At 47.6% G+C, this 22,007-nt stretch overlaps 1 protein-coding gene across 2 annotated transcripts in view; it reads right to left on the bottom strand.

The window, feature by feature from the left end:
* The window catches only part of LOC144762304 (exportin-5-like), a 2,548,278-nt gene that overhangs the window by 2,076,996 nt on the left and 449,275 nt on the right, over nt 1–22,007 (bottom strand). For both annotated transcript variants that reach the window (XM_078647452.1, XM_078647453.1), the window contains exons 11-12: nt 16,284–16,360; nt 13,983–14,082 (exon numbers count right to left, since the gene is read on the bottom strand). In XM_078647452.1, the coding sequence (XP_078503578.1) occupies nt 13,983–14,082; nt 16,284–16,360 (177 nt within the window). The remainder of the gene's footprint in view (nt 1–13,982; nt 14,083–16,283; nt 16,361–22,007) is intronic.

Genomic DNA, 22,007 nt, shown 5'->3' with positions numbered 1-22,007 from the left:
AGTTGTAAACCCAGGTGAGTGAAGAGATTCAGACATGTCTCTACCGACTCTGCCGCTGCTTGTAAACTTGGTGCCTTCAGCAGCCAGTCGTCTAAGTACGGGAACACTTCCAGCGACTGTCTTCTCAGGAAAGCCGCTACAGGGGCCAGCACCTTCGTGAATATCCGGGGTGCGGATCTTAATCCGAATGGGAGCACCATGAACTGGAAGTGACTCTTGCCTACTGTGAAGCGAAGGAAACGTCTGTGAGCTGGATGGATCGGGATATGAAAATAGGCATCTTCCAGGTCTAATGTAGCCATGAAGTCGCCTGGATTCAAGAGGCGCAATATGTCTTGGAGTGAAATCATCCGAAACGACAGATTCATGAGATAGGTATTGAGCTCCCTTAAATCCAGGATTGAGCGCCACTTGTCCTTTGCTTTGCGGATCAGAAAAAATCTTGAATAAAAACCTTCTCCTCTTTGTGATAGGGGAACACGTTGGATTGCCCCTTTCCGAAGCATTTGTAGAGCTTCCAACTGCAGAAGGTTTAGATGATTCGAAGTAGTGGCGTGGGGAGCTCTTGTAGGTGGAAATTCCTGGAATTCTAGCGTATGCACATGACGGATGATATTCAATACCCACTGATCCGATGTTCTTTCCTCCCAGCTGCTCAGATGTTGAGTTATCCTGCCGCCCACTGGAGACCCATGGAGCGGAGGAACAGTTGGCAGAGTCAGGAGGCCGCTATTGACGCTTGCCAGTGTCCTTGCCCTGACGCCCTTGACGTCCACGAGAACTCTGACGAGAGAAAGACTGAGATTGTGACTGCCTCTGATAATACTGATTGCCGTACTGAGGTCTGTATGACTGTGACTGCTGGGAGTACCGTTGTTGCTGATAGCCACCTCTTGGCGAAGTGAAGCCTCTTCCCCTTGCTCCACGGAACGGTGTCTTCCTATACTGTAGGGTACCCAGAGCTCTAGCAGTCTCTGTATCCTTCTTTATCCCCTGTAGGGTGTCATCGACATGTTTCCCAAATAACATGTCCCCATCAAAGGGTAAGTCAAGAATCTTGTTTTGAACTTCCGGCCGGAAGTAAGTTGCTCGCAGCCAACCCTTCCTTCTAAGAACTGCCTGTGGGAGGGGGTGTGCAGCGGGCCGGAAAAGCAAGCGAGGAGGCCGTATATAGTGTGCTATAGTAGGGGTTTATTTCAAAGTCACAGAGGTAGAACACAGGAAAAACAAGGAGGGCGTCAGGGTACTGGATCCACGCCGGGTCTGGGGTGCAGCTTGTGGTCTTCCGCGGCTCCAACGGCAGTTCCGGTGACGTGGTGTATCCACGGAGGGCAGGGAGCAAAAGAGAAAACAAGGGACCGTTAGTCCTATCCTAGTTCAGGATCTCAGCAACCGTCACCGACACCCGGGGCGTGTGGGGGAAGGAGCGGAAAAGAGACAGTGAGGAAAGGAAGGTACCGGGAGGAGGGAGTAAGGGGCGAGGAGAAGAAAGAGTGGTTGGTCGGGGCGTGAGGGAAACGGCGGGGCACACAGTGCAGTGCTATACAATTATTACACAGTGCAGGGGACATGATACTAAAGAGAAGGGAATACTTTACAAGGACTATACAGGGGGCTCCTAACGAGTGGGGAAATAGTGAGGTTAAAGGCACTCACGCGGTCCGCCGTAACTCTCCCGTTGAGTTACGGCCGCTCTACAGCCACCTCCTGTGGACTCCACCACTCTTCGCTCCACTCGTCTGCTTCAGCCAGCTGCTCTCCGTCTCCTGCTCCTTCTCCTTCACGTCCGCCAGTCCGAGGTTCCTGCCACAAATCTCCGACGACTTCCACTTCCTGGTTCCCTCTTTTATCCTGTGCTGTCGCTGCCATAGGGGCGGGGCTTCCGGGGTCCGGGTGATTTAAGGTTGTCCGGCCCGATGTTCTGGTTGGTCCCTGTGGGGAAAAGAAGGGCGTGACTCTCTGGGCTTCCGTTGGCGTGCCGAGTCGGGTCCCCATGCTGGCGTGCTGAGGTCGGGGACACAGTCCCGGGGGTAGCGGGAGAGGTAAGGGTGCGATAGGGCGGGGTTCAGGTCGGGGGTGGCGGGATGCCGGCTCACATCCCCTTTCCCTAGCATTCCTTCTAGTAGGGGAGGGAGAGGAAGGGTATCTTGAAAGGAAATCCGCGTTGCCCTGTTCTGTTCCCTTCCGGTGTTTGGTCTTGAAGCAGAAGGGCTGCAAGGAGAGGAACCATCGGAGGACTCGGTCATTCTGACCTTTGTTCCGAGCCATCCACTCCAGGGGTGCGTGATCCGTGTAGAGAATGAAGTCTCTGCCCTCCAGATAATAGCGGAGATGGTCACCGCCCACTTAATGGCCAGGGCTTCCTTCTCCACCACGGCGTAGTGTTTTTCACGCGGAAACAGTTTACGGCTGGCATAAAGGATAGGCCTTTCATTACCCAGGGAATCTCTCTGGGACAGCACCGCCCCTAACCCATGATCAGAGGCATCCGTTTGTAGGATAAAGGGTAGGGAGTAGTCGGGGGGAACCAAGACGGGACTCGAGGTCAGGGCTTCCTTTAAGTCCGTGAAGGCCTGCCAGGCTTCGGGAGAGGGGTTCCGTAGTTTCTCTTCGGATCTGCTTGATTTTTTAAGGAGGTCCGTGAGGGCTGCTGCCCTCTGTGAAAAGTTTGGCACGAACCGTCGGTAATAACCGAGAAGCCCTAGGAAGGCTCGAAGATCCTTCCTTGTTTGGGGGAAGGGAAGGGACCGGATCGCTACTGTTTTGCTCTCTTGGGGTCTTATCACGCCATCCCCCAGAAGGTATCCGAGGTATTTAACAGTTTTTGCCGCCAGGGTTGTTTTGGCTGGGTTGATGGCGAACCCAAAGGCACCTAAGGAGGAGACGACATCAAACAGATGCTTCAGGTGTTGTGGCCAGATGTCGCTAAAGATGACGATATCATCTAAATAGGCGCCGGCGTAGTGTGTGTGGGGTCTCAATACGTGGTTCATGGCGCGCTGAAAGGTGGCTGGGGCGCCATGTAGTCCAAAGGGCATGACTACGAACTGGTACAGCCCCTCAGGCGTAGAGAAGGCAGTCTTCTTTTTGTCTTGCTCCCGGAGGGGTATTTGCCAATATCCTTTGCATAGATCCAGAGTCGAGATATATTTCGCCTTCCCTATTCTCTCGATCATTTCATCCACGCGGGGCAAGGGGTAGCTGTCGAAGGTAGAGACCTTATTGACCTCCCGAAAGTCTATGCAAAACCGTACTGATCCATCTGGTTTTGGCACCAGGACGATGGGAGAATTCCAGTCGCTGACTGAGGGCTCTATGATTCCCATCTTCTGCATGTCGGCTATCTCCTGTCGTATGACCGCTCGGCGGGCCTCGGGAAGCCTATAGGGCCTTAAGCGGACCACTTTCCCTGGTACGGTTTCTATGGCGTGCTCTGTGATGTGAGTACGGCCAGGAGAGGAGGAGAAGACCCCCTTCAGGGGCGTCAGGAAGTCCCGTAACTCCAGGGTTTGTGCGGGAGACAGTTCCGGATCCACACAGGAGTCGAATGAGATAGGAAGGTGACTGGGGCTCCCGTGCAGAACCGGACGGGGTCCTTCCCATTTTTTCAGCAGGTTTACGTGGTATATCTGGGTGGTTCCACGCGTAGGGTCTATTTCTACCTCATAGGTAACCGGGGTCACCTGCCGGAGGATAGTATAAGGGCCTTGCCACTGGCCTAACAGTTTTTGGTCCGATGAGGGCATCATGAGGAGTACCAAGTCATTGACAGCAAAGACGCGGGACCTGGTGCCCTTGTCGTATTGCTTCTTTTGACTGTCCTGAGCGTTCTCCAGGTTTTGTCTCACTATGTTCCGGATCATGGAGAGGTGTGCTTTTAGATTCTCGAGGTATTCAGGGAGCGGACGTGTACGATCAGGCTCGGCTTCCCAGGCCTCCTGTGCCATGTCCAGCAGGGTACGAGGGGGTCGTCCGTACAGTAGCTCATAGGGAGAGTAGCCTGTGCTGCTCTGAGGTTTGCAGCGGATGGCGAAGAGGGCTAAGGGTAGCAGGTCCTCCCACCTTTTAGCTTCTAAGCCCAAGAGTTTTTTTAGGGTTTGCTTTAGGGTAGCGTTGTAGCGCTCTACCAATCCGTCTGTCTGCGGATGATAGGCGGAAGTTCTGATTTGTTTTATCCCAAGTTCGGCGCATACCCGCTTCATCAAGGCTGAAACAAAAGGCGTGCCCAGGTCAGTCAAGATTTCCCGGGGGAATCCTACGCGGGAAAACAGGGAGATCAGGGCTTTGGCTATCGTTTGGGTAGTGGGTTGTCGCAGGGGAATGGCCTCAGGAAAGCGAGTGGCATAGTCCACTACCACTAAGGCGTAGCGACACCCGCTACGGGAGGGTAAGAGGGGTCCTATTATGTCCATCCCTATTCGGCTAAAGGGGACGTCAATGAGAGGGAGGGGTTGCAAAGGCGCTCTGGGAGGTCTGTGTCGGCTGTTTTTCTGGCAAATGCTACATTCTCGACAGTAGGTTTTGATCCTTTGCAACACCCCGGGCCAATAGAACTTCTCCAAGATGGATTGACTAGTTTTTTCGTCCCCAAAATGACCCCCCAGAAGGTGGCTGTGGGCCAGGAAGAGGACTTTGTCCTGGAAGGGACCGGGGACAAGCAGCTGGGCGTTCAGTTGGGGGCCCCCTTTTCGGTACAGCAACCCCTGTCTCTTAAAGAAGTAGGGACCTACTTGTAGGGGGTCTTCCTGGTCAAGGGCCCTTCCCCATGCTTCTTGAAGAAGGGGATCCTCCTGTTGGGCTGCTCTGAACTCCCGGTCGGTCTGCCATGGGTGGTCATCCGTTAACGCGGGGTAAGCACTAACGTATTCCTTCTTCTCCTTTCTCCTCTGGCGTTTGGTTTTGTGGGGTTTCGAAACGGTCTCTGGGTGGTTCTGTCCTGGGTAAGGAGCGTCCTTCCACCACTGGGTCAGAGAGTCGGAGGTGTCCTGGAGAAGCGCAGGCAAACCCGGATAGTCACTCCCCAGAATGGCTTGTTCGGGGAGAGCGGGTACCAGACCAATGGTGAGGGAAGTCCCGGGGTCGTGCCGGTGCCGGACACGCACCTGGGTAGTGGGGTACTGTTTGGTGTCCCCATGGACACACTGGATGGCAACCATCCCGGTAGGACGGACCGGATGTGCCAGGTCTTGAGGTCTCAGGACACTCTGACGACAGCCACTGTCGGCAAGGGCCATTACTCGTTGGCCGTCGATGGAGACCGGACAGTGGAAGGAAGGGGGTGTAGGCCCTGGAGGGTTGCACAGAAAGTTCCTGACGAGTCCGACCTCCATAGGTTCTTCCTTCTGCGGGCACATCCGGGCGATGTGACCGAACCCACCACAGGCATAGCACTGGGGTCCCGGATGAGGAGGACGAAATACAACTGGTGAGGGAAACAGGGGGGTGGGTTCTGGTCTTCGTGGGGGAAGGGGCCGGAGAGGCCGTGCTGATCCTGCATTCGGGGCTCGGTGCGATTGTTCCTCCTTCCCCCGCTGGAGTTCCTGGGCTCGACTGAAGGCTGAGGCTATCTCAATGGCGGTTTCTAGGGTGAGCCTGGAATGTTGTCTCACCCAGCGCTGAGTGGCCGGATGTAAGGAGTTCAGGAATTGTTCCAAATAGATTTTCTCAAGTATCTCCTCTTTTGTGGAGGTCTCTGGTCGGAGCCATCGGTTTGCAAGATCCCTAAGGCGAAACGAGAGAGCCCTGGGATTCTCTTGTGGCCTCTCTTTCGCCTGCCTTAGCTTTAGTCTATAGGTGTCATCATCGATCCCAAGTCGTTCCAGAATGCACCTTTTGATATCCACATACGGTGTGGTGCCCTGTATGTTGGCTTGCTGGTATGCTGCCTGTAGATCGCCTGTGAGAAGGGGTCCCAGGTATTGCCCCCAGCGGTCCACTGGCCAATTGGCTGCTTGGGCAAGACGCTCAAAGTTCGTAAAGAAATAGTCTGGGTCTTCCCCCGGGACGTACTTTTGCAGTACCAGAGAGAGGCTAGTGGTCTCTGTTGACCCAGGGCCGTTGTCAGCTTCTCCATGGTTTGTTCGTGGGTGGTCCCTTGACCCTTCAGGACGTCGTGGAGTTGACCCCTGTCATCTTCGGCGGTTTTTAGGAACTGCTCCATTAGCTTGGCAAATTGTTCCTGTGAGTCCGCCATTTTTCTGACCACGGCCTCCATGCTTCCGGCAGATCCCACTTCTGACACCAAATGTGGGAGGGGGTGTGCAGCGGGCCGGAAAAGCAAGCGAGGAGGCCGTATATAGTGTGCTATAGTAGGGGTTTATTTCAAAGTCACAGAGGTAGAACACAGGAAAAACAAGGAGGGCGTCAGGGTACTGGATCCACGCCGGGTCTGGGGTGCAGCTTGTGGTCTTCCGCGGCTCCAACGGCGGTTCCGGTGACGTGGTGTATCCACGGAGGGCAGGGAGCAAAAGAGAAAACAAGGGACCGTTAGTCCTATCCTAGTTCAGGATCTCAGCAACCGTCACCGACACCCGGGGCGTGTGGGGGAAGGAGCGGAAAAGAGACAGTGAGGAAAGGAAGGTACCGGGAGGATGGAGTAAGGGGCGAGGAGAAGAAAGAGTGGTTGGTCGGGGTGTGAGGGAAACGGCGGGGCACACAGTGCAGTGCTATACAATTATTACACAGTGCAGGGGATGTGATACTAAAGAGAAGGGAATACTTTACAAGGACTATACAGGGGGCTCATAACGAGTGGGGAAATAGTGAGGTTAAAGGCACTCACGCGGTCCGCCGTAACTCTCCCGTTGAGTTACGGCCGCTCTACAGCCACCTCCTGTGGACTCCACCACTCTTCGCTCCACTCGTCTGCTTCAGCCAGCTGCTCTCCGTCTCCTGCTCCTTCTCCTTCACGTCCGCCAGTCCGAGGTTCCTGCCACAAATCTCCGACGACTTCCACTTCCTGGTTCCCTCTTTTATCCTGTGCTGTCGCTGCCATAGGGGCGGGGCTTCCGGGGTCCGGGTGATTTAAGGTTGTCCGGCCCGATGTTCTGGTTGGTCCCTGTGGGGAAAAGAAGGGCGTGACTCTCTGGGCTTCCGTTGGCGTGCCGAGTCGGGTCCCCATGCTGGCGTGCTGAGGTCGGGGACACAGTCCCGGGGGTAGCGGGAGAGGTAAGGGTGCGATAGGGCGGGGTTCAGGTCGGGGGTGGCGGGATGCCGGCTCACACTGCCGCGCTACCCAGAGCACGGAACGAAGTGGTTGCGATGTCCATCGCGCAGTCAATCATTTCTGAAGAAGAACGCTAGCCTTCTTCAAGAAGTTTCAGTGCTTCTGCCTTCGGGTCATCCTCCAGTAGGTCAATATATGCTGCAACATCACTCCACATCTGGCGGTCGTACCTCGCTAGAATAGCCAATGCATTGGCCGCCCGGACCAGCAAGCTCGCCATTGACGAAAACCGCTTCCCAGCATTGTCCAACCTTCTACCCTCCTTGTCTGGTGGAGTTGTGAGGGTGGCCGAAGGATTCCGCGATCTTTTCTGTGCCGCTTGTGATATGACTGAGTCCGGTTTTGGTTGACCAATCAAGCAGGCAGGACTGTCATCAGGAGCTTTATACTTCTTTTCTAGGCGCGGTAGAGTTGGAATAACCGTCGCTGGGGCTTGCATTACTTTCTTTCCTTCCTCCCATATATGCTCTACAATGGGAATCGAACGCACTGCCTTACGGTAAGCCTCTTTAAAATCGTATAAGAAACAATCCGTAGATGTTGTAGGCATTGCCAGCTTAAAGCGTGCCGTGGCTCTCTCCATTAAGTTGAAGAAACCTCCTACATCCGCAGGAGGCGAATCTATCAGGTGTGGTACCGGAGCAGCCGAATCTGGAATAATATATTGATTCCATTCACTATCCGGGTTCTGATCCCGGTTGTCACCTGCTCCATCCTCATCTGAAGTGTCATCCTGGTCCGGTGTCTGACGATGACAGTCCCCCTCTTCTTCCACATGTCCCGGGGGCACCGACTGAGTTGCCACCACCTCAGGCTGAACTTGCGCCTGACTTTCCACTGGTCGTGACACCTTTCTGCTCCTATACTCCTCCAGCATTGCCCGCAAGTCCGTCAAAAGGCTCATGGGCATTGAAACCATGCCCTGCTGTACTTGGGCTTCCTGATGAGCGACCTGAGTTTGTTGCCGCTGCTCCTGCTGGTAATAATACCCATCATCCTCATCAGACTCATGGTATTTCAGATGCAACTGCGATGGACTATAAGCATCTCCATACATCTCATTCTCCTCCTCAGAATAGTCCTGTTCTTCCAATAACAGGGCTGGAGGGAATTGGGTCACCTTTCTAGGCGATGTCATGTCAGGTGTTATCCTCCTTTTTCTTGGGACTGCCGTCGACGGCGTCAAAAATGAGTCCGCCATATCAGAAGCCATCGTCGACGGGGCCGTCGACGAGATCATCTTCGTCGTCGACTGGTTCGCCATCGTCGACGGCATCGTCATCGTCGACGAGATCGCCATCGTCGACGTGATAGCCACCGTCGACGGAACTGTCGTCGTCGACGGGATTGTTTTCGTCGACGAGATGGTCACCGTCGACGTAGTGATCGTCGTCGGCGCCGTCGTCGAGATATTCTTCATCGACGGCATCGTCATCGAAGTTTTTGTCGTCGTCGTCTTCGTTGGATGGCTCGTCGACGGGTGAGGGGAAAGAGTCACAGAAGAGGCCTTGGAGCCTTTCTTAACCACTGTTGAAGCCTCTACAGATGGTTTCTTGAAGGACTTAGAAGCTTTCTCCTGATGTGAAGGCCCAGCCGAGCCCTCATCAAACTTTGCCTTCTGCACCTGAGGTGCCTGCCTCTCCCTCTCCTTTACACTTTCGTGAGGAGATTCGCCAGGCACGGGCTTGCCAGACCTATCAGAGGTCACACGCACAGCCTTAGAGGGGGGTTCAGAAGATACCTCCACAGATGATCTACCCCTCTTCAGAGATGTCTTAGACGACGTCGACCTGGCATCCTCCTCATCACTGGAAACCACAACTTCTTTCTTTTCCAACTTCCTGAGACAAATTAGTAATCTACCCTCACGGTCCCGGAGGGTCTTAACAGACATCATCCTGCATAGTTTACATTCCTCTGCCTTATGGTCAGGATATAAACAATATATACAGTCTTTGTGCTTGTCTTCCACATAAAGTCGTTTTTTACCACAACTAGCACAAGGTCTGAACAGGCTCTGCTTTTCTTTATCAGCCATGGTTGAAAATATAACCAAATCCTCACAGAAAACTGTGTAAATAATACCTCAAGTAGAAGTTAGAGCAGAGCCCTAAGGAGACTCCCTGTCACCAACGATGCAGTAGAAAATCTGAGGCTCTGAGCTTTCTCAGGAAGGTTCCACAGGGTGAGGCTAATCTGATTGGTTGCTAGTGTAAGTTTGGGTCTTTTTACATAAGGACACCTATAGGTTACAAAATGTAATGAGGCCTAGGCCTAATTATTTACTTTTTACACCTATTAGGGTGTATTTACCTAGGTTTATATATATATATATATATATATATATATATATATATATATATATATATATATATATATATATAATTACCGAGGCTCCCATTCCGACGACGGGGAATGATACAAGCAATGGGAATCTATGAAAGTTCCAATACTGGAGTAATGTGGTGTACCTCATCACATGCCCGTGCGGTCTCCACTACGTTGGTATGACCACACGAAAAGTACGAACGAGAGTGGTCGAACACAGGAGTACCATCAGACGTAAAAAGAACATCAGTAAGCTGACTGACCACTTCTTACACCATCAGCACACCCCTAATGATATGACCTGGACAGTCATCGAACAGTTTGATGCCAACAAACGGGAAAATGAGAAAACCCTCTTGATCAAGGAGCAGAGATGGATCTACCGTCTGTCAATTCAGCATGACGGACTCAATGACTCCATACCATGGAACTCTCTAAAACCATGAACACTGATCCATGATGTTTCAAACACACCTTTTCTTGAGAAAGCCGTAGACATGACTATCTAGACACAGACACTGCCATGTATTAACACTGACATCCTTGTTCGTGAGACGTTCTAGTTTCCACATGTGTAAAGTCCCCTCCATAGTGTTTATGAGACGAAGCACCTTTCGCTTCTTAAATTTTTATATAATTTTTTTACTTCTTCCCCCTGTCTGAGCAGACCTTTGACATTTTATCCCCCTAATCTGATGCCCACATGGGACCGGCACGCTACACTACTCCTGAGCGTTACGGGAACTATTACCATGGCAACACCGACAATCACTGTACACGCGCTGCTGATTGCAAGCTAATCACCCCTGCGCATGCGCTGGCCTGAAACGCTTGCAGTCACATCAACGCAGGCACGGTATGAGCATGACACAGCAATAAATAGACTCTTTTCAGTGTCCTCCCTAAACAGGTGATCTCAATGAAACCGGGCACTATTTAAAACTACAGTAGACCTCGACACTTTCTCCAGAGGTCGATGATGGCACTACAGGTTCACCGAAGGTCTTGACCGCCAATACCGTGAGTAACGTGGTAGTCTGCAACTTTCCCGGGTAAGCCCCTTTTCCCTTGCAGGTCGCTCAACACTATTGGTCCATTATTCTTTTTAGGGTCATACCTCTGCCGGATCACTACTGGGGGCATTCGCGGCAAAACGCCAGCGTAAGATTACACTTTCTTCAAATGCTCCAAACCACAAATTCATGTGTGTGATGCGCCCGTGTCCTAGCTCACCACACATGTATACCAATGCCTCGATAACCATCACGCTAACTGTACCACCAATACGGTTACACCTTTGCCGCATTTTTTAGTCTTTGACACTGCACTTTAAAATCAGCAATTATGTTTACATTGTGATAATAAGCCAATCATGCTAAGACTATTTTCCTGTATGTTTTGTCTTGTCATACATGTTGTATGTCTAGTTCTGCTTGGTGAGGGAATCCCCCTCACACATTTATAGCACCTTAGCGAGTGCTTCACATATTAATCAACACACTCACTTAAGTATAAAATTGCACTTTCACTTTTTTTACGGAAAGCCAGCTTAACTTAAAGGCTCTGGCTGAAACAAGTAGACCACATCTGGATGAAGGAGGCCTTAATATTTACTCCTATTACATCCACCAGCCTTGTTTTTAATAGCTAACAGAAGCCCAGTTATTAAAGTTAAATTTACCCTCGGGTACTGGGACCACTATATAGCTTTTTAATTATCACCTTTCACGTCACTACACTGCACACTCCGTTACATACCAGCTCCGCTGTAATCAGGCGTTGAAGCACACACTCTGTGTCACTGGGTGGGCCCGATGATGACGCATGCCACCAACTAGGTTGGTGGGCGAGGGCTTCATGAAAAAACCTAATGGTTTGTACTTTGCAATACAGCTCGGAGTCCTGTATAAACTTTTCACAATAGGCTAGTCCTTTCTGATTACATATAAAACCGTGGAGATACGGACTAGCTACCTAGTCCTCTCTCTCCTCCTTGATAAACGGCAAAGATACCCCATACTCCGGAGTCAACGCATTTCAAACCCGAAATGGTGTCAGGGTTCTCCTCAAGTCTTGGACCTGGTCGTGGACTCTGAAAGCAGCGTTGGATAGATTCGCTGGATGTATAAGACACTGTTCCTTTGGTGGTGGGGACCTGCGAGTGCTTGAGTTTAGGCAGACTCTGTGTGTTAATTACTCGTGCCTCTTTGGTCTCTCGAGTTCTTTAGGGCTATCTGGGCGTCACTCTGATTCTGTAGATACTGCCACGCTGGGATCCGTGTACACAAGTTTGTTCAGCGTGTCCGTTGTGATTAATTGCGGGGGTGAGAGCGTGTCTTACTCCATTGCGCTGAAAATCTGTGGCCTATGCTGTGATTCCAAGATCAACAAGACCTGGTCCTAATTATGCAATTTCCATTGAAACATCTATCTCCCAGGACAATGTGGCAAAAGAGACACTGTTTCTGATGACATTTGGAATCAGAGCCTCTGTCTTAACATTAAACGAATGCAAAAGAACAATTGATGGACAGAATGCAGAACACTGTCATACATTCACCCCAGTACAGAGATCTGGGCCTAAATCCATCGTTTTTTTGCTCACCATGACATTCCAGTTTGGACCCAGCCATATGCAAATCAGGTCTTAACCCTGTGCCCAATGGGAACAGTCCAGCCCAAACTCCCAGGCCAGGTCCTTCCTGGACTGTAAACAAGCATCCTAGGACCGGTTTCGGGGTTTCACCCCTCATCAGCCAGGATAGCTTGACTCCAGTGGCATGGAGTGCACTAGAACCACGCCTGGGCATACCCGTCCCATTCGGGGTGACAAATGCAAAAAGAACAACTGATGGACAGAATGCAGAACAATGTCATACATTCACCCGGTACAGAGATTTGGGCCTAAATCCATCTTTTTTTGCTCACCATGCCATGCCATGCCAGTTTGGGCACAGCCATGTGCAAATCAGTCTTGACCCTGCTCCCAATGGGAAAGGTCCTGCCCAAACTGCTAGGCCAGATCCTCCCTGGACTGCAATCAAGTTGATGGCTATGGTCTTGATGGCTTCCTTCAACAGAACTAAACCTTTACATTTCCCAATGAAGCTATGCTTCTGATGTTCCTTAGAGTCATGTTCATTTGTTTCTTCTCAGCAGGCGATTCAGTTAATGTAGATTTTGGATACTTTCAGTGAGCCCTGAATTTAATATGACCTTAAAACATCTACACCCCATTTGGTGTGGAGAGATTCTTTGGTGGCAAGAGGAATACAAAAATAAAAAAAACTACTGCATTTTTAAGTTTCAGGGCCAGCAGCACTAGGAGTCATTTAACGTTACAAAATTAACTGACGTTATGGCGTTCTAGAAGCATCAAATACAATGTAAAAATTGAAAGAGGTTCTATGTATAGTTTAAGCAAAATTTAAGTTGCTTACCCTGCTGTTCATCTAGATAAGTATGTGCCTCTTGTAGGAAACCTCATCACTTCTAGGATGATAAGGTATCTGTGGCCTCTGCTGTGATTCCAAGATCAACAAGACCTGGTCCTAATTATGCCATTTCCATTGAAACATCTATCTCCCAGGACAATGTGGTGAAAGTGACACTGTTTCTGAGGACATTTGGAATCAGAGCCTCAGTCTTAACATTAAACGAAGACCTCCGAGGAGTTGGTGTTGTGCACAGTAATTTTATTCTGGGATTAGAAATAGATGTCTCTCATAGGTTTGTAATGATGGTAAATGAGAAGATTAGCTCGATATTGCTGATAATAATGTCCTTGTCATCAAGTTCTTCAATGCGAACAATAAAAGTTGTCTCTTTGATGTCAAGGTCTTTGAGGCTGGCTGGTAGTGGTGAGACTGTTGTTTACATTTATATTAATAAAACATTCTATTCCAGATTAATTGGTGATGATCGACTGATATTAATTGCCTAAACAGTCACAAAATCAGAACGATTTCTTTTACAAAGGTAGGTCCTGCAGGTCCATTTAGATTTGTAGACTAGAGTCATCAATTTCACTTGTATTTTGGTTTTTTTTAGCAACCAGTGCAGCCTCGATAAAATGAGGGCTGTCAATATGCTGCTTACTTGTATTTCTACTACTGACCTAGAAATAAAGTTTGCTATTTTTTATATTCTTTCAGTGTCTCAAGAAACCCCCCTGAATAAGGTAATACAATAAAACCAACCTTGTTCCTATTACAGTCTTGGCTAGGCTGAACTTGTAGTACTCTGGGAAAATTGGCTGAAATTTAAACTGTCTTATTCTCTGTTAAAAGTCTCCTCCAACTAGATGGAGCTACTGACTGTTTATGAATATTAATAAAGATGCCATAATGCGGTTAAGAATCACTTGAATATCACACAAAATCACAATATTGTGAACTGGTAAACTTAAAATAAATATATGAAACCATACCTTTGCATTGCAGATTATTAATCCAATGGAGGACAAGACCTGGCACAGATTCTCTAGAATATTTTGGTGCTTCTCAGTCATCTCTTCTCCAGCAGTTATTCTGAATAAAAAAGTGAGTGTTACTACAGTACAGACACAAAGACAAAATAACCTATACTAAACAGGTAAGTGTAGCAATAATTCTAATATAAATTCTAAAAGATTCAGCTAAATTTCCAAGAGGTTACAGATCAAAATAAACAACATTTGTTTAGCAGATAATTCTACTAAAACTGCTTTCAGTAGTTGTTACATGATTGGCCCTTCCAAGTAAAATAAGCCACATTACAAGTCACTTATCCAGCGATACAAGGTACTTTAACTGCGTCACCCAGTCTAAATTACTCTAGCGTGGCTTCTCTTCAAAGCATGGAATCTCAATCATTGGTCACACCTGAAGCCACGTGAGACATGTACATGAAAAAAAGTCCGCCTTTTTCCCAAGAAATGTCTGACAGCAAATAAATGAAAGCTCTGTTAAAGTTACTTTATAATCAATGTCATTCTGAAAATAACTCCAGATGCACCCAGGTGCAACACCATTAACTACTTTCGATACTAAGGCAAACTCCAGAATAGTAAAACAATGCCTCGTGAAACAGACAAGGTGAAGGGGAGAATGCTTGCAAATCTGTTTAAGCACTGGCGATCACTCAGGGTAGCATCACAACCCACGGTTGATTGTGTTCGGGTTCAGGGAGGATTTGGCCTGGCAGTTCAGACCATTCTTTGCCATGAGGAACAGAGTCAAGCCGGATTTGCATATGACTGGGTCCAAACTGAGGCAGCATGGTGAGCAATAGAACGATCGGTTGGAGTGCTACCCTGTGTGATTGCTAGTGCCTGAGATTAACTCAAGCATTCCCTCCATTACCTTGTAGTTTTTGCATTTGACACCCTAAGTGCACAGGGTATGCCCAGATGTGGGTCCCGTGCTCACTGCGTCAATGGAACCAAGCTGTACCTGGCTGTTGTGCCCACAACTAGGGCAAAACCAGTCTTGAGTTGTTTGTGTTCCGCTTCAGAGAGAAGCTGGGTTGGCAGTTTGGGCTGGATTGTTCACATGAGGAGCAGGGTCAAGACTGATTTGCACATGGCTGGGTCCAAACTGAAGTAGCATGGTGGGCGAAAAAGCAAAGGGTTGGGACGCTACCACGAGTGAATGCCAGGGTGTTATATTCTGTAATAGTTGAGTTGTTATGTAACCTGTAATCTTGCCTCTTTAACTGCATGTGCCATGTTATGTTTCTTTATACATTCTACATTTTGAACAGAGCTTGCTCATACAGCATTCTGCACTGCTTGTCAGTTGTAACCTGGATACTGCTGTACTAGGACTTGATGCTGTGCTGATCAATAAACTTCTTTTATATTCAAGCTTTTACTGGATTATTACACAGAGGTTAGACATATTGCAAGCATTTCTCCCATCACCTTTTGTGTCTTTCAAACTATGCCTCACCCAACAAGGTCAAAGCCTAAATATGTGCTCATATCCACCATATCATCTGCTTCAACATTGCCAAATCCTGTTGCCTCATGAACTCAAAAGGCAATTGCTCACTGTTCAGTTTGCAAATAATTGTAAGGAGCATCAATGATCATGTGAAGCTTGTATATAACACATACACAAGTTTAGCAATGCAGCAGATCATACATTTGCTCATGGGACAGCCTCGCTAATTAGTGGATTGAGAAAGACTAAAAGGCTATGTTCTTTCCCTGTTCTGGTCTGTGCTAATTTTCCATACTGCACATAGCGTGCCTTGGGACATTCACAATCCCGCACAGTGGACGGAAGAGAATCAATCACTGTAATGTCACTTTCCATTACCACAAACAGGCTTTCCCCAATAGGCATTTGCAGTAAATTTGCAACTGTATTTTGCGTCAGGATTAACAGTATGACACCATCTTCTCTTTCTGCTACACATTGATAAGAATGCGTGCTTGATGTACGAATGAATGGATGACAGCGAAGATTTATAGCAAACTGTAACCTTGTGACCATGCACCGGCTTGTAATTAGTCTGCATGCATAAGACAGTTTTGCTGGTAAGATGACAGAAAAATTATCAACCAGTAACTATTCTTCATAGATTTAATAATGGCCAGTCTCTTTAGCATACACAGGGGCATTGTAATCCCTCATCAACCTTCATTACTGCAGATGCATGGGTTCTAAGACAACTGGCAAGCAGATATCAATGGGTGCGACTAGAAGACCACACTATTTATTTAATACTTTTTAAGATTACTAACTTTGCAGCAGAGAGGATGTAGTTCATGGCAGACTCTCCAAATAAAGTCGGAAGCAGGTTGGTGTTTTTATATTTCTCCTGAAAATATAAACGGTAGAACTATGATCAAATACAAAGTTTAACTCTTCATAAACACATACAAAGTAACAATGTGAAACAGCATTTATGTAAACAGCCCAAACCTGCCAACAGTTGTTCATTTGATAGAGGAATACTAAATGCTTGCACAATATTGTCATAACTTACATTTTAAGGTGTGGGTTTTAGATTTTTCACAACGTATAAAACAAAGTTTTAACTTTAGCCACAGATAACAGTCACATGATACAATGGAGTCCTGGTAAAAGCGTTAGACCAAGGTATGGATTGATGTCCAGGTGACATTTTTTTCAGCAACTCATTCATCTTGAGTGCAGCAGGAGCCTAAATCTGGCATAATGGAGCTAGCCCTAACCAAAGCAGGCCTCGGCCCTATGGTCACCTATGACACTACCCACCCAATTTAGTAAACACAACTGCACACAATGCTCAAATATTAGCAAAGAGTTGTTTTGATTTCCTACTCACCCTGGTCTCAGTTGATCTCTAAGACCCCCAAAGCAAGCACCAGACACTCTTGACTTATTTCAACGTGTTTTTCACTTCACGCGTCTTGGAGATCAACACTACTAAAATCAATGTGATGTCCTTAAATCAACACAAATCTTTTAAGGGTAGCTTCTTCTTAGGGTGGGGGGCGGGCTAGCGGGTGTAATACACCCTCCATACTGTGTTGCGTCTTAAGATCCTCTTTTTTAATAGGAAAGGCTAAAGGGGGTATAAAGAGCATCCCTGTGCGGTACCTCTCTCAACTGCTCACTTTCACACAAATTATGCACTTTGGCAAACTGCCCTTTTATGGGAGACAGCAGAAGAACAATGGGAGCAGATCGCAATTTTGAGTGTGTACCAGGAGTTAGGCAATGATGTTGTCCCTGACAAGAGAAATAAGGCCATATCATAAGACACACAGTCAGGTATGCTTATTGGAAAATACAGAAGGCATACCATGTAGGAAATTAAATGATATTCGAAGAAATTTTGCGTTTTGCCGGTGTTTAAAATATAATGCAACAGGATTAATATAAAAAAATCTGTTTAGGATCCAATTTGGCCTTAAGAATGTCTAAAATTGGTTCTGGTGGCTCAGGGAGGCTGACTTTAGATTTCAGCGTCAAAATCGATTTGTCCTTGGGAGTGGAAGGTTTCGGCTTTAAACTGTGTTTTTGTTTCCGAGCAGAGGATTGTGGTTCTGAAGCATGTTTTTGTTTCGGAGCGTAGGGTTTCGGCTCCGAACTAGATTTGTCATTTGAGCCTGATGGTTTCGGATCCGAAGACGATTTCGTCTGACTTGGTCTCGAGTCGGAAGGCTTGACGATTTGTTCCAGTGCCGAGCTGGTAGGCGGAGCGTCAGAAACATTGTCTCTGTGCTGGCCTTGGCCAGAGAGCAGAAGTGGTGCAGAAGCCTTATGCGTTTTGGAAGAGGTTTTAGGTGGTAAGAGGTCTTCGGTACTCATGGCACATTGTCCCAGAGGCACATCTTCAGACTTCAGGTCTATCTTGAACTCGGGATCGGACTATGAAACGGAGAAGATATCCGGAGTGTGTTGAATGCTTTGACATTGCATTTCTCGTTGTCAAGCCAGACAATCGCGTAGACCGAAATGATTTACAAGCATTGCAGTCCTCTTCTTTGTGCTCCGGAAAGAGGCGCAAGTTACAAACTTGATGTAGGTCGGTGTGAGGGTATTTGGCGTGGCACCGAGGCCTGAACTGGAATGTGTCCGTTCAATCCGCAGAAGACTGGCCCGACACAGCTAGGCCCGAGACCACCCATGAGCTTTTCGATCACAGATAGGGAATTTGTTGACTATTCGATAAGTTGACGATTCGTGCCTGTAAAGAGTTCTTTGAACCAAAACAATTTACAAACATCCGGCCACAACACTGGATGGCAGGAGTATGCAAATAATTTTATCTACAGCACACATGCCTCAGATTTTCCCACTTCAGGGTCACATCACATCTTGGTGGACATTACAAAGTTAAATGTTATGTTGCTATGCTTTCATAACAGCTACATGGTCTTTATCTGCTAAGGTGTACTGTTCCTGCAATCAGGTGGGTTTCAGGTGAACCTTACATAGTAGTTGTGCTTTAATGTAGCACAATCTTATTAGCTGTGTGACCCACGCTCTGCCGGCTTCTACTATATGGCGATACCTATAATCTAGGTGGGCCTTGCACTGAAAGTTCTGTTCTGCTGTTGTGCTCACATATCCGGGGCAACTTTTAATGTGGACTACTTTGTTTTGTTCACTGGTTTGAGTGTATATGACATTTTGGTGGGCCTTACATTCTGAATTATGCTTTGCTGTTCCGTTCACACTGTGCAGCAGGCACTCTCATTGCATCGGTCTCGGATGTTGACATCAAATCATAACAAGGCGGGCTTCACAGTGTGAATTGCCCTCTGTATTCTGGCTTTGCATGCCTAATGAATTTAGGCACTCTTACACTACTTGGTTGTTGTCAGACTTTTAGGTCTGATGGGTTTTTATAGTGTGAATCTGTTGCTGTCCCACTTGCATACCATTTGGGTAGGTCTGGCACAGTAAACTATTCTGCTGTTGTGCTCACCTCAATTCTGGGTGGACATAGCACCACAAAGCTCCAAGTAATTTTTGGAAGATATCAAATTTGACCATGTGTTGCCCCGACTTAATATGCAGTCATTCTCCTAAAATGACTTCACTACTGCCAAACCTCTTTCATAGCACGTAGTGAAGACTCCCTTGCTGTAACTCTGTCCCCGCTACTCCCACTTTCTTCCTTTTCTCTATCAAACCACATATAACCAAGTCCTTTCTTGTACTTCCGTTCTTGCATTCTTCCCACCAAATCCCTTTACTCTCTTCTACACCAAACTCTCCCTATTACGCCACTACTCTCCTACCTACATTTCCCAATCCTTTCTGGACAGTATTGCAGTTGCGTCTGTAGTGTGTCAGAGAAGGAGTTGGGTTCCTGAAAGGTCTGCCTTGTGCTATGTTGTTGGATGCCCACCATTTTATTTATGCTTGCAGCCTGTGCGTGACAACCACTAGATCCTCCCAACTCATTGTGGCTTGGGGCCAGTTGTTGGTCAGCCATTCTTGAAATGGGCGCATGTGTAGGTGGGCATAAGGAATGAGTGGTATACATGATGCCATCATGCCCATAAGTTTCATGGCCCTCCTCACTGTCAGAGAATGACCCTTGTGGTAGAGTGATGTTTCTTGCTTTATTGCCTGTATTATCTTTTTGCGTCAGGCACGCCTGCACGTTTCTTGAGTTTGGTCTTGCACCTCGGAAAGTCTTATCTTTCTGGATTTGTGGAGGACTTCTTGCGGTTTATAGAGAACGATAGATCTTGCAGCATGTGAATAGCTGTTTGAATATGTTTGAGGCATTTCTGTCTTGTGTTTGCCCTTATGAGTGAGTCGTCCATGTAGGGGTAACGTGTATTCCTACTCTTCTTAGGTGTGCTGCCACTGCGGCTAGGCACTTGGTGAAAACCCTTGGTGCGGACTTGATTCCGAAAGGGAGTACCTTGAATTGATAGTACGTTCCTCTGTGTATTTCTTGTAGCGTAACCATTTTTAAGAGTTGTGTTAAGATGAACTTGTTTATGAACCTTAGGTCCAGGATTGGCCTTAGTGATAGGTCTTGTTTGGGAACTAGGAAGCATGGTGAATGCACCTCTTCCTGTGGGTTTTCTGTTGTTGAACCCACCTCTTTTGAAGGTATATCTTTGCTGCAGGACTCCTATCTCTCTGGGTGTTTCATTGTCTTTTTGATTTGTTCGAGGGATTAGTCTACATCCTTCCCAAACAGTGCGTCCCGTGTGAAAGGCCTGTAGATGATGGAGGTTTGTACCTCCTGTTTGAACCCTGAGATCCTAAGCCAAGCATGTCTTCTTAGGGTGGTGCCTGGGCACATTTGCCTACTGACAGTGTCTGCTGCATCTAGTGAAAATTTAATGTTAATAAGATTTATTCAGCGCCCGAATACCCGGTGGTGTCTTGGCGCTATGAACTCAGTAAGCCCAGCCCGGTGTCTAATTCTGGAATAGCCAGGTTTTTAGCTCTCTCCTGAAGGTGGTGAGGGAGCTTGCACTTCTGAGCGCAATAGGCAGAGTAGTCCACAGTTTTGCGGTGCCATAGGAAAATCTATGGCCGCCCCACCCTGCAGATTGAATTCTCTGTACTTACATGAGTCTAGCACCTGTGGAGCATAGGTGGGTGGGTTACCAACAAAGATATATAAAGCTTTGACTCACAAGTGGGCAGCGCTCTTGGCTCCCCCTATTTGAGGCATGCAGAATGGGCAGACCCATTCCGGACTCTTGGCGAGGTTTTCTCCTCATCCCAATCTACAAAAAAGGTCAGCGATCTAATCCCGATAACTATCGGATGATTGCACTCCTTGATGTTGATGGGAAGGCATATGCAAGCGTCTTATTACAAGAATTGACCAGTTGGGCGGAAGACCGTAAACTAATACCTTTTATGCAAACTGGCTTCCAAAAAGGCTGCCACATTGAGGACAATCTGATCTGCTTAGCCCACATGATTGAGGTTACACTTGCAACAAAGGGAAAATCGCTATTTGTGGGATTTTTTGATTTCCAAAAAGCATTTGACAACGTCGTCCGTCCCAGGCTTTGGGATGCAATCATGACCAACAGAGGCCTAAAGTAGGGATGCATTTTGGCCCCTCTACTCTTTAATTTGTTCCTCGCAGATTTACCGGAGTGGCTGGCCCGCTCTCAAGCTTTTCCACCAAGAATCGCGTCTGTTAAAATCCAGTCAATGCAATACGCAGATGATACGATTCTCCTTATTTTCCCAACATTGGATCATGAAAGTAAGATTTATTGTCTACTGTGCAAAAACCAAAATGGCACAGGACTCCACACTAAAGAGTTGCATCTGGTCACTGTTAAACAACCCCAGCACTTCCTGGAATACATTTTTATCATTCTGCTTGAACGCACTAGAAGCTCATGATATATGGGCGAGCCCGCTGCCCATAAGGGTGGCTGCCAAAGCTCTGACCAAACAAGCAAACATCCTTTCAGTGGAACACGATGCATTATCCATGAAAAATCTATCCCATGGCAGCTAGGCATTAGAAATTTATGATTTTAAAACCCTACCATATTATCTGTCATCCTCCATGAAGCCATCAGTGAAACAGCAGTTAATGAGATCAAGCTTTGGACTAATCCCCCTGATGGCGTACAAGTATGGACAAAGGTATAAGACAGATACGCCCTCTCAGTGTCATTTTTGCAACACGGGGATGAAAACTTAATACACGTTTTGTGCATCTGTAGAATTTTACTACCCTTTTGAACTTTTTGGCTGCACCCCATCTAGAGAATTCTCAATGTGCGGACACGCCAAGAAGCTTTAGAGGAGTGTATGAAGGGGGACTCAACTCAGATGGCCGCCCGATTTGTAAAATTCATGATTAAGATTAACTCAATTTTACCGGCAGATACCACCCATGAACCTCTGCTGTGCCAGTCATGAACGTCCTCCCCATTTCCTTTTAAAAAAAATTAAAATGTTTAACTATTTTAAATCGAGAGCCGGATAGTGCTTTTTATGTTATTTTTGTATGAATTGCAATGATTTTA

The sequence above is a fragment of the Lissotriton helveticus genome, chromosome 6 (assembly GCF_964261635.1).
Source record: "Lissotriton helveticus chromosome 6, aLisHel1.1, whole genome shotgun sequence".
Classification (NCBI taxonomy): Eukaryota; Metazoa; Chordata; class Amphibia; order Caudata; family Salamandridae; genus Lissotriton; species Lissotriton helveticus.
The sequence above is the reverse complement of the archived record's forward strand: the minus strand, read 5'-3'. Positions and strand labels throughout refer to the sequence as shown.